Below are 11,044 nucleotides of genomic sequence, written 5' to 3' on the forward strand. Positions count from 1 at the left end.
GGTGGCAGTGCGCAGCCCCATGCGGAGCGCACGGCGAGGATGCTGAGTTGCCACGACAACGGGCTGAGAGGCCACAGCGTGGGGGGGCCGGGTGGCTGCGCAGCCCACCTCCTCGCTCCTGGCCTGCCGTCTATTTTCAGCCGCTAATTGCGTCCTGGTTCCCAGAAAGGCCTGAAGCATTCGGGGTAGCAAGGGTTGCGCAGGGGCACAGCGGCTTCACAGGGAGCAGCAGCGACCGCAGGGCTGCATCCTGCCCCATCCCACAGTCAGCCCTGCTGCAGCAGCCAGATCCCAGCCCCAAATCCCGCTGCCCTTTGCCTTCCCATGCCTCCCGTGGTGGCGGGACCCCCTCTGCCCCCACACACCCTCAGCCCCGGAGCCTGCAGGGCTGGGGGACATGGGGAAGCAGAGCCAGCGCTCAGCCCTGCTGGCACTGTGCTGGCAGGAGGCACAGGCAGGGCTGCAGAGAGCAGGCAGCATGGGCTGGAGCTGCTGCATGAATGCAATACCCCAGCTATATGCCCAAGGGAGCACACAGGAAGGGAAGGAAGCATCAGACTTTATCCCTGTGGGATGCCAGGGCTCCACGCTCTGCTGCCCAAACACCCATCTTTTGTGGGTCCTCATCCAGCACTCACCTGAACCCAGCTCCTTCCCCCTCCTGAGGCTGGCAGGTCCCGCCATTGGCGCAGGGGGTGGAGGAGCAGCCACTGAGTGCCACCTCGCAGTCCCTGCCCTGGGAAAGGAGGGAGAGGTGGGAGTGAGGAGGGTGCCACGGCACTGTGCCCAGCTCTCCCTGCCCCATCCCACTCGGCAGGGCACTGTGGTGTGCAGAGAAGGGGGACGGTCCTACAGGCAGTGAGCCCCGGAGGCACGGCAGAGCCCCCGCGCTGCCCCTTTCCCCTCTGCAGGGACACGTCACGCTGTGCTGGGGACCCCTGAGACCAGCGTACCTTGTAGCCGCTGGGGCAGGTGCAGCGGTAGAAGCCGAGGGGGTCGTTGTGGCAGGTGCCCTGGTTCTGGCAGGGGCTGGAGAGGCAGGGGTTGCACTTGGCCTGGACACTGAGGGCGGGCGGGCCTGCGGGATGGGAGGCACGGAGATGACCGTCGGTATGGGGGGTGATGGGGAGGGGTCTGTTTGTGAGGGGGCAGAGCCCCAGCCATGGCTGAGAGCAGAGCCTGCCCCGCCGAGGGGCTGTGCACCAGGCAATGGGGCAGCCACATGCTTGTTCGGTCACCAGGAACATGCCACCAGTCAGGTAAGGGGACAGAAGCATCCCAGTCCCCCTCCTCCACAAGGCAGCTCAACAGATGAAATGCTGGCGTCTCCCAGACTCACAGAGCATTGCTCTGCCGGGCGCGGGGCAGGAGGCAGCCCATCTCCCTGTGCCACCTGCAGCCCTGCCTGAGGAGGGCATGGATGGACAGACGGACGGCACGGGTGCCTCTCACCTTGGCACTCGAACTTCTTGGCGGGGGTGGTGAGCAGCAGCTTGCCTTCCATGTCAGGGGGCCCAGCGCAGCGGGCGATGCCTGGCTCCTTGTACCCTGTCTTGACCCAGCTGGAGAGCCAGCGCAGGTTGCAGCTGCAGTACAGGGGGTTGGCCCCAATGGCTCTGCAGGGGGAGGAAGGGCAAAACTGCACCCACTGCCCTCGGCAGGGAACTGGGCTCAGAGACCTTGGGATGGGACAGGACTTGGTCACTTGGCTGGTCTCCTCCATTTCCAGACCAACCAGAGATACTGCCTGCAGTGGGAGGTCTGGGGAGCACACTCAGCCCCACACTGCTGCCCAGTTAGATGACCCTCCTGCCAGAGCCCACGCAGTGCCCCGTGGCTCTGTGCTGGGGCTCTCCTCCGGCTGCCCACACAGAAATCCTCAGGGATCCCTCTCCAGCACTCCGGAAAAGCTGCCTGGGCCCAGCGCAAACCAGGCAAAGCACCTTGAGGCTGCGCAGAAACAACAGGACCATTGCACAGGAGCTGTGGGGCCAGCTTGGGCTCTGCCACACAAGCCTGCAGGGCAGGGACATGGGAGCAGGCTGCTGGGGACAAGCAGCGGGTCACGGCCAGAGCTCGTGGGGACAGCACTAGGGGGAGAGCAAGGAATTGCTCCGAGAGAGGAGGAGGAGGGAGGGTTGCTCTGCTCCACAGCAGAGCAGGGCAGGGAGCAGCAGGTGACGTGGGAGGCTGAGGGGTTGGATGTGTCTTTGCATCCTCCTTCACTGCAAAGGTCAGCAGTGATGGAGGGCCAGTGTGACCGACACCTGTGACAAAGGAGGGAGACGGTAGCCCAGAAGGCAGGCGGTAGGGACAGCAGATCCGCTGGGGCTGACAAACCTGGTCCTACAGCACCAACAGCGCCGGCTGGTGACGCAGCTCAGCCCTGCGGGAGCTGGCAGGGCCGGCTGGCAGCGGCAAAGGCAGCACCACGCTTTGGCAAGGGAAATCGGTGAAGAGCCAGGGAAGACCAGACCGAGCAGTGCTGCTCCCAAAAAACACAGGGAGGCCAGGACTGGAAATCAAGATGCTCTCTGCAGGCTGGAGGAACAGCCTGAGACCCCCAGGATGCCAGGAGCAGGACCGGCCACCAGCAGGTGGGTGGGAACTGCTTAGCAGGGACAGGGAAGGGACCGAAACGTCACCATGAGCAAAGCTGAACCCCCTCCCCGGGCAGCGGGTACAGGGCTGTGCTCCTGGGGTACAGGCTCCCTCAAAAAGGGGCTGAAACACCACCACCAGCAAGAGGATGCTTGATGGCAGATTTGGGGGGCTGCTGCAGGGAAGCATCCTGGCAGGAGGCTAACGACACGCTGGCACGTGTCAGAGCAGCCCCTGCCAACCCACAGCTGTGCCAGCACCTTGCATGGACTGACCTGCATGCAAGGTGCATGCAGGTGCATGTTAGGGGACCCTGGAGACCTGGCAGGGTGTGTGTGGGGGACCCCACACCACCTCCAGCAAGAACCATAGGACCATCCCAGCTGCACTGGGAGGCTCAGCTGCACGCACAGACCTGAGGGCTGAGCACCGGGAGGGCAGGCACAGCACGGCACTGCCCCACAAACGCTGTCCCAAGTACCAGCCCAGAGAAGCTGGGCTCAGCCCCATGGTTTTTAAAGGTCTCCTGACCTGCATCCAGCCCTGCGCCCTGCAGAGCAGGAGATACTCACAGGTGGGACAGGGCGGTGACATCTGCGAAGATGCCCTCGGGGAGGCTGGAGATGTCATTGCCATGGAGAGACCTGCAGAGAACAGAGGGTCCTGCGATCCCTGTGGCTCCAGGGCGGGCAGCAAGGCCTGTGACCATCTGGGCTGCCCCCACCCCATGGGTCCAGGCGTGGGTGGCAGAGCCGGATCCCACCACACTGTCACTGTTGCAAATGCACCATCTGCTCCGAGAGGCTGATGCATCTCCCCTTGCTCCTCCTGCAGCCTGTACCCTGCCCACCTGCCTACACCCTCCTCCAAGTGGGCACAGGGGACACGGGGACACAGCCAGCAGCAGAGAAGGGGCCGAGCGGGGCTGTGAGCAGGTACTTACAGCAACCGGAGGGAGCGGAGGCCCTCAAAGGCCAGCGGAGGGATGCACTGCAGGGAGTTGTAGCTGAGGATCCTGCAGAAGGGAAGGAGGAGGTAACACAGCACCGTGGGCATTGCTGCATGCTCCCCCCAGCCGCCCCACATGTCAGCTCCAGCTCAAACTACAGCTTCACCCACGTGGAGTGGGGAGACCCTGGCGTCCCCAGCAACCCCTGTCTTTGGGGTCCCCTAGGAACACCACTGCAGGGACCGCACTTACAGGGTGGTGAGCTGGCTCATGTTGGTGAAGGAGGAGTTGCTCAGGGAGCTGATCTTGTTGTTGCTCAGATCACTGGAAGAGAGAAACCCCAGGGATTGGAGCCAGCTGGGCCCCATCCCCCCTTGCTGCTTCCCCACTTGCAATGGGGTGCGAACAGCAGCATGGCACGGCCTCCAAGGGAGCAGCAGGGCTGTCAACACAGGGTGCCGGCAGCAATGCCACTGTCACCCCTCTGCCCCGTGCCCAGCCCCAGCAGAGGCTGTGAGCACACAGGGGCTGGGCGTTGCTGCCAGCCAGCTGTGTCCCAGTGCAGAGGCGGGACACAGAGGGCTGTTGGGGGTCCCCGCACACCACCAGGCCCCTCCTTGGGACCATGCACCACAGGGACAGCCCCTGTCCTTGCCCACAGGTCCCAGTAGTGGGACTGGCTGCCTGGGTTCCTGCTCCTGGCTACTTACACAAGCTGCAGGTACTTGAAAGTGGAGAGGTGCCCTGGGACCTGAGTGAACTGGTTTCCATCCAGGTAGCTGCAAGGGAGAATGAAAGCACCTCGGAGTGGTGAAGAAGCAGGAGGTCCCTCTCTCCGCCCTCCCATTTCTCCTGCGCAGACACCCCTATGGACTTTGGGCTGAGGAGCATCTCCAGCATCACCTCCCTCTCGGCACCCAGGGCCCACAAGGCTCTTGAGGGACCCCTGGGCTGGCAGGGGAGCCGGCGTGCAAGCACATTAGCATGCCTGGGGATTCTGCGTGCATGTCCCCGGGGGCAGTCTCCCAGCAGCTTGCATGTGTGAGCACAACCAGCCATGTGCTGCGTTTACACATCCGATGTGAGCGTGGGCGGCCGTAACCGTTCCCAAGGCATGTGTGAGAGAAAGCGGAGGATGTGGAAAGAGAAGGGGTGTGCGAGACAGTGCAGGGGTGTGAGGGGGTGGTATACATATGCATGTGCACAACTAGTGCCTACACCCCCTGCACACAGGACTTGCATCGCAGACGGGTGCAGAGCCCAGGTGCAACAAGTGTCACAATCCCTCCACATCCAGACGTGGCATGGCTGCCTGGGTATCTCCCTGACACCCGTGCTGTTGGGTAGCTGACCCCAGGCAAATCGCATCCCTGTGTGCTCGGAGCCAGCATTGCCAAGAGCATCCCCGCAGCTGCAGGGAGAGGTGATGGCAGAGAGGGGCCAGGGAGCTGGCAGGGTCAGGGTGGCCGCATCCCTGTCACTGATGGCAGGCTGCTGGGGACCGCACAGCCCTGGGCTTCACAGCTGCATGGGGACTGCAGCTGCAGGGGGCGGCTGTCCCACGCTGCCCCCTCCCAAGGGCCAAAGAGCAGGGACCCAGCTGCTGTGACAACAACCCTTGCACATCACCTTTGGTAGCCCTCAGTCAGCAGAGAGGCTTTTGCTGAGCCCCTCACTGGGTTCAGGGCTGGACAGGGTTCCTTGGCTGGGCGGGGGTCCTGCTCCCACTACCGGACCAGGATGGGGGTGTAGGAGGGAGCGTGTCTGCCCCCACACCTGCAACCCCACAGCAGAGACCCCCCACCAGAGCCATGAAGTCGCTGGAGGTCGGGGGGGAGAGCCTGGGCACTCGCCCGCCACTCACAGCTCCGTGACGTTCTTGGGGATCCCCTTGGGCAGGGCCTTGAGGTGCTTGTTGCTGCAGCGGACGACGGTGTCAAGGCAGGTGCACTCCTGCGGGCACTGGGGCCGGGGGATGCAGCTGGTCTCCTCCTGACCTGCACCAGGCACAGAGAGCCACAAAGTCACTGGGGCCCAGCCTTCGGGCACCGCGTGAGGCTGGACGAGGTGCCTTGTGCCTGCCTAGGACTGCTCCCCTCCCACACTGACCACCTCCCCTCGCCCCCAAAGCAGGGTGCTGCAGGCAGCCTGCTTGCAGGGAATAGCCCCAGCCTGGCTGAGAGTCAGCAGTGCAGGAATTGCTCCTGTGCCCAGAAACCACCTGCCCTACCAGGATGGATGCAACCAGCCAGCTCAAGGCTGCTCTGATTTTCACCATTTTCAAGCAAAAATGCAGTCCCAGGAACGGCAGAGAGGAGGGCACAGAGGAAGGGGCTCAGCTCTGCAAATCCTCCTGAAATAACCTTCTCCCTTTAGCCTGTGTCTGGGAGACGGGTGAGGTGCCTGTGCCGAGCAGCCAGAGGAGCCGGCTTTGCTCCCCCTTCCCTGCCGCGGCGCTGGGCTCCTGCGGTAGAGGCATCCCCGGGACAACCGTATGTTATCTCGCACCACTAGGAAAGGCGCAGGATGCAACCCTTCAGTCTTTGACGTGGTGGAGGAGGGAAAGCAGAAGAAACGATGATTTGTTTGTAAATATTTTCCAGAGGGCTCAAAAAGCTGTTCTAAATTAAAAAAATAAATAAATAAAGGCTTTTCTCTCAACACGCGCGCTCCCCACCGGCTCCATCTGCCTGGCTCCGGCGTGTGTATGGGGCTGGGAGGGGAAGGAAGAAGGAGCAGGATGAATCCTGGTGGGCTTTGCCTACACATCTGCTTCTGCCAGCACCCAGGGCACAGGGGTTGCCAGCATGGACCTGCCTACGTACAAGGGCCACGCGGTGCAGTGGGTACAAACCCCTCTCCCGACTTCAGAGCAGCCCGTGGGTATTGGAGTGCAGCCCTAAGGGCTGGGTACCAGGAAGGTAAACTCGTGCATCATTAGGGGAGGGTGTTAATGGGCTGAGGGACCCCCCGAGCTACTGGCTTGCCATGGGGCACTGTCGGACATCCCAGGAGCAGGGACAGTGCTGGGACAGGGGGCATGGTGTCAGCCTGGGAGAAGCAGCCCAGTCCCCCCTCACCCCCGGTGCCGCGGGGCCCGTGAGTTACCTTCCTCACACCTGAAGTCGGGGAAAGCCACGTCCTGGAGCGGGATCTGCCGGAGGAAGTCGGGGTTTTGGCACCGCGGGTTCCCCGTCACGATCTTCCTCTTGCGCAGCCAGTCCCCCAGCCAGGCCAGCTGGCAGTTGCAGTTGAAGGGGTTGGCGAGCAGGTTCCTGCACACAGGAGGGAGCGTGAGGGCATCACCTGAGCAGCTGCCAGGCAAGGGGATCCCCTGCAGCCCCCCCCAGTGCTATGGGGACAGCCTGGGAGCATCCCCCCCGGGTCCCGAGACGTACAGCGTGGAGAGGGACTGCAGCGTGTCGAAGGCACCTGGTGCGATGGTGCTGATCTGGTTGTCGTACAGGGAGAGCAGGCGGACGTTGCGCAGCCCTGTGAAGCTGTCGTTGTGGATGCAGCTGATGCGGTTGTTCCTCAGCATCCTGCGGAGGGAAGGGGACGAGGGCACCTAACGATCTGGGTGGGCGCCATGGGGGAAACCTGCCTAGGCAGTGCCCGGGCTGTGCCCACCTCACTGCCAGGCAGCAGGATGAGCCTGAGCCAGTCCCTGAGCAGCAAAAAAACAGCTCTGCACAGGGCCAGAGGATGGGTAAGGTGCTCCCAAGCTGGCCTCACAGTGATGCAGACAGCACCAGCCCGGCAGCGCAGACAGGGCAGGGGAGTAAGGAGCAGGGACGTTCCCAGCCCCATGTCTATGGCAGAGGAGGGACTCACAAGGTCCTCAGCCCATCCAGGCCCCTGAACATGCCGCTCCGCACCGACTCCAGCTGGTTGACAGTGAGGTGCAGCTCGCTGACGGAGGATGCCCCCTCGAACGCACCGTCCTCGATCTCCGACACCTTGTTATTGCTCAGGTTGCTGTGTGGAGGGGAAAGCAGGCTGGAACGGGGGGCTCTGCCCTGACCTCATCCTGAATGCTGCCTCCCCCAGGTCCCACTGAGCACCCCATGATGCCCAGTCCCTCAGGGGACTCTCGGGTCGGGAAGTGCCCCCCCATTTCACGCCCCAGGCTGCCCTGGCATCAGGACCCCATGTGCCTTCCCAGCCCCTGGGCACTCCCAACAGGGCTGTGCCTGCCCGATTCTCACATTTTCTTCAGATGTGGGAGTTTCTTGAAGATGCCGGTGGCCTCCAGGACGGAGATTTCATTGTTGTTCAGGCGCCTGGGGTGGGTGGCAAGGAAAAGAGCTCAGGAGGTGGCTGCGAAGGGCCTGGCACAGACCAAACCCTGAGCCAAACCCTAGCACCAGCGATGCTCTGGCTGCAGGAGGGAAAGCAGAGTGGGAGGAAGGAGGCTCTTACAGCTCAGCTGTGGACTGCGGGATGCGCTCCGGAATCTTGGTGAGCTTCAGGTTGGAGCACTCGACCACGCTGGATTCGCAGCGGCACTTCGGGGGGCAGATCACATCGCTGTTGCACTCGCTGTTCAGTTGGTAATCCTCCGTCCCTGCACGCCGGCGAGGGCAGCGTGGGCTCCCACAGGCAGAGGCATGGGGGCTGCACCTGCCCTCCCCTCCTCTGAGCCTCCCACCACCCCAGCCAGGCTCTGTCTCTTCCCCAGCTCCCCTCATCCCAACCACTGCGCACGTGTTACTCCTCTCCATGCCCAAAGCAGCTTATCTGCAGGGGTATTTGTCCCGGGTACACGGGGCGCTGCGCTGCCCACCACCCTCTCCCCTCCTGCAACCAGAGCCGAACCCTGCGGATCGCTCTGTGCCCATCCAGATAACGGCACAGTGGGAGATGCTGACACATCCCGGTACCCAGCACTTTTGTTACCGCAGCACCTGGGAACTCAGCAACCAGAAATGATGGGAAATGCAGCGTGGTCTTGCTGGGCCAGGCTGCGGGGCTCTGGCACAACCACCCCCACAGGTAGCATGGCCGAAAGGGCACTATGCACACACCCATGCACACACGCATGTGGCGCCTTCTCTTACCTGGGATGAAATACTGCTCTTTGGCTGTGGAGAAAAAAAGCACACCAGCACCCCTGAGCACACAGACATCAGGCTGGGGCAGGGCTGAGGACAGCCGTGCCGCAGGACGCCGGTGACGGGGACGGGGACGGCTCTCACCCGAGCAGCGAAACTTCTTGCTCTTGATCTGGCCGATGCGCTTGTTGGCCAGGCGCCGGGGGCTGGCACAGCGGGCGCCACTGGTCTCGATGGGGTTGGCGCGGAGGAAGTCTGCCAGCCACTTCAGGTTGCAGTCACAGACAAAGGGGTTCTGGGCCAGGTGCCTGTGCCGGGGACAGTGGGTGACACACCGCTGGGGGCAGCGGGTGACTGCCAGCTCCAGTCCCAGCTACCCGCCAAGATGCTTCCCCCCAGGCGCCCGCCTGCCCGGGCATTGGAGCTGGCGCGGGCACTCACAGGGTCTGGATGGCCCGCAGGGAGGTGAAGGTGCCCTTCGCCAGACTCTGGATCTTGTTGTCGTAGAGCGAGAGCAGAGAGAGGTTCTGCAGGTCCTGGAAGGCGTCTGCCCGCACGCAGTTGATCTTGTTGGCGTTGAGAAGCCTGGCATGGAGGGAGGGAGGTGAAGCTGGGGTCCCCCTTCACTGCACCACAGGCGCAGGAGACCTCAGCCCCGCTTCCTGGTGTCCCTGCAGAGCATCCCACCCAGCCACCAGCGCCTTACAGCAGCTGCAGGGCGAAAAGTCCCCCGAAGACGCCCTTGGGGAGGTCCGTGATCTTGTTGCCGTACAGCACCCTGGGAGAGGAAGGCTGGTGTGAGAGGGATGCGGGGGAGGCAGTGTGGGGCACGGTTCAGCGGGCACAGCGTCCGCCCCACCTCACCCCACACACCCCGGTGTGGGCACTTACAGGGAGTTCAGTGAGCGCAGTCCCTGGAAGGCGTCGGGGGCGATCTCCGAGATCTGGTTGTTGCTCAGGTCTCTGAAACCCAGAGGGAGAAGGTGGCCTGGGCCCCTCTTCTCTCTCCCCATGCCCCCATCCTCCTGCGGGGTCCAGGGGACCACTCCCAGCACCCTATATACAGAGCTGGGCGTATCCAAGACCTCATCCCAGTGCTGCCATGTGGGGCACCCATGTCACAGCAAGTGTCCCACGCCCGTTGCAGTGGGGGCCTGCGGGCTCACGGCAGTGGACAGTGGGGTGAAGGGTGCTGGGGTTCAGAGTGAGCTTGTAGAGGCTGCACACTTACATCCTCCGCAGCTTCTTGTAGGGGGAGAAGGCGCCTGGGGGGATGGACTTGATGCCATTGAGCTCCAGGCGTCTGCAAAGAGAAGGGGGAACAGATGAGGGCTGTAGGGCTGGCCGAGCCCCAGCACCCCATTGACAGGGCTGGGGGGCTGCAAGACCCCCAGGCTTGCTGTAAGTTACCCCACCAGTGTGGCACCATTCACCCCAGGGACAACTTGCAGCCTGCGGTTGGGGCTTTCCCAGGGAGGGGTGCCATGGGTGGGGAGACCGTGCTGGCTGGGGTGGGGGGAGCACCTCCTCCCCCCCCAGCACCCTGGGTCTGGGGGTGCCTGCTGCCTCCCATGTGCTTTATGTGCCCTCCCAGCGGGGGCTTTGCACCATAATTGGATTCTCCTAAGGAGATTATTTCTCTATTTACATTTTTAATGCAGCTAAATCCAGGGCTAAATCTGGGCAGCGTGGGAGAAGGGCAAGGAAGGCCTGCCGCCCTGGGGGGTGGCTGAGCCGTGGGGCTTGCCCCGGTGTCCCCACTGTCTCGAGCCACCCAGAGCCTGGCGGTGACGGTGTGGGGCCATACTCACATCTCCGTCATGGTCTCAGGCAGGTTGGCGGGGATGGCTGTCAGTCCCTTGCCCCGACAGTCCACGATGCCATTGCTGCAAGTGCACATGGCCGGGCAGGAGCCAGAGGACAAGCTGCAGAGCTGGGCACGTGCCAGGTCCATTTGTCCTGCCAGGGAAACAGCCAGCATGGGAGTCGCAAAGGGCTGGGCCAGGCGGGTGGATGGCAGCACCCCAAGGAAGGGACCCTGGTGACAGCTTGGCGGGCTGGGACAGCTTGTGGCACCCTTGAGTGGGTGCACAAGGTCCTGGTGCACCCCAACCCCATGCAAAAGGCATGCAGCTCCAAGGGCACAGATCGAGGCACCCTTTGTCACATTGATAGGGTGGTGCTGTCCCCATGTTGTCCCAACACCAGGGACAGTGCTGACCTGAGCTGAGCCCACAGCACGCACCCAGGCTCTGAGCTGGGGCATGTGGCGGGGAGTGGAGGTGGGTTGCATCGATGGGACAGGCTTTGTCCCTCCCACCTTTGTCCCTGCCCTGGCACCCACCGCCTCCCCTGTCCCCCTCACCGGAGCAGCTGAACTCGTTCTTCTGGATCTCAGCCACATTGAGGCCGCGGAGCTGGGCTGGAGCAGCACAGTGGG

The 11,044-nt window shown here is 63.2% G+C and overlaps 1 protein-coding gene across 1 annotated transcript in view; it reads right to left on the reverse strand.

Moving 5' to 3' along the window:
- Positions 1-11,044, reverse strand: part of SLIT1 (slit homolog 1 (Drosophila)) — a 15,994-nt gene that overhangs the window by 800 nt on the left and 4,150 nt on the right. Inside the window, exons 5-25 of the mRNA XM_009323296.1 lie at positions 10,970-11,037; positions 10,416-10,563; positions 9,836-9,907; positions 9,496-9,567; positions 9,311-9,382; positions 9,046-9,189; positions 8,749-8,912; positions 8,611-8,634; positions 7,973-8,117; positions 7,759-7,833; positions 7,385-7,528; positions 6,949-7,092; positions 6,659-6,825; positions 5,415-5,547; positions 4,261-4,329; positions 3,803-3,874; positions 3,545-3,616; positions 3,174-3,245; positions 1,453-1,616; positions 954-1,078; positions 639-736 (exon numbers count right to left, since the gene is read on the reverse strand). Of these exons, the coding sequence (XP_009321571.1) occupies positions 639-736; positions 954-1,078; positions 1,453-1,616; positions 3,174-3,245; positions 3,545-3,616; positions 3,803-3,874; positions 4,261-4,329; positions 5,415-5,547; positions 6,659-6,825; positions 6,949-7,092; positions 7,385-7,528; positions 7,759-7,833; positions 7,973-8,117; positions 8,611-8,634; positions 8,749-8,912; positions 9,046-9,189; positions 9,311-9,382; positions 9,496-9,567; positions 9,836-9,907; positions 10,416-10,563; positions 10,970-11,037 (2,244 nt within the window). The remainder of the gene's footprint in view (positions 1-638; positions 737-953; positions 1,079-1,452; positions 1,617-3,173; positions 3,246-3,544; positions 3,617-3,802; positions 3,875-4,260; positions 4,330-5,414; positions 5,548-6,658; positions 6,826-6,948; positions 7,093-7,384; positions 7,529-7,758; positions 7,834-7,972; positions 8,118-8,610; positions 8,635-8,748; positions 8,913-9,045; positions 9,190-9,310; positions 9,383-9,495; positions 9,568-9,835; positions 9,908-10,415; positions 10,564-10,969; positions 11,038-11,044) is intronic.

The sequence above is a fragment of the Pygoscelis adeliae genome, unplaced genomic scaffold (assembly GCF_000699105.1).
Source record: "Pygoscelis adeliae isolate BGI_AS28 unplaced genomic scaffold, ASM69910v1 Scaffold294, whole genome shotgun sequence".
NCBI classification, from domain to species: Eukaryota; Metazoa; Chordata; class Aves; order Sphenisciformes; family Spheniscidae; genus Pygoscelis; species Pygoscelis adeliae.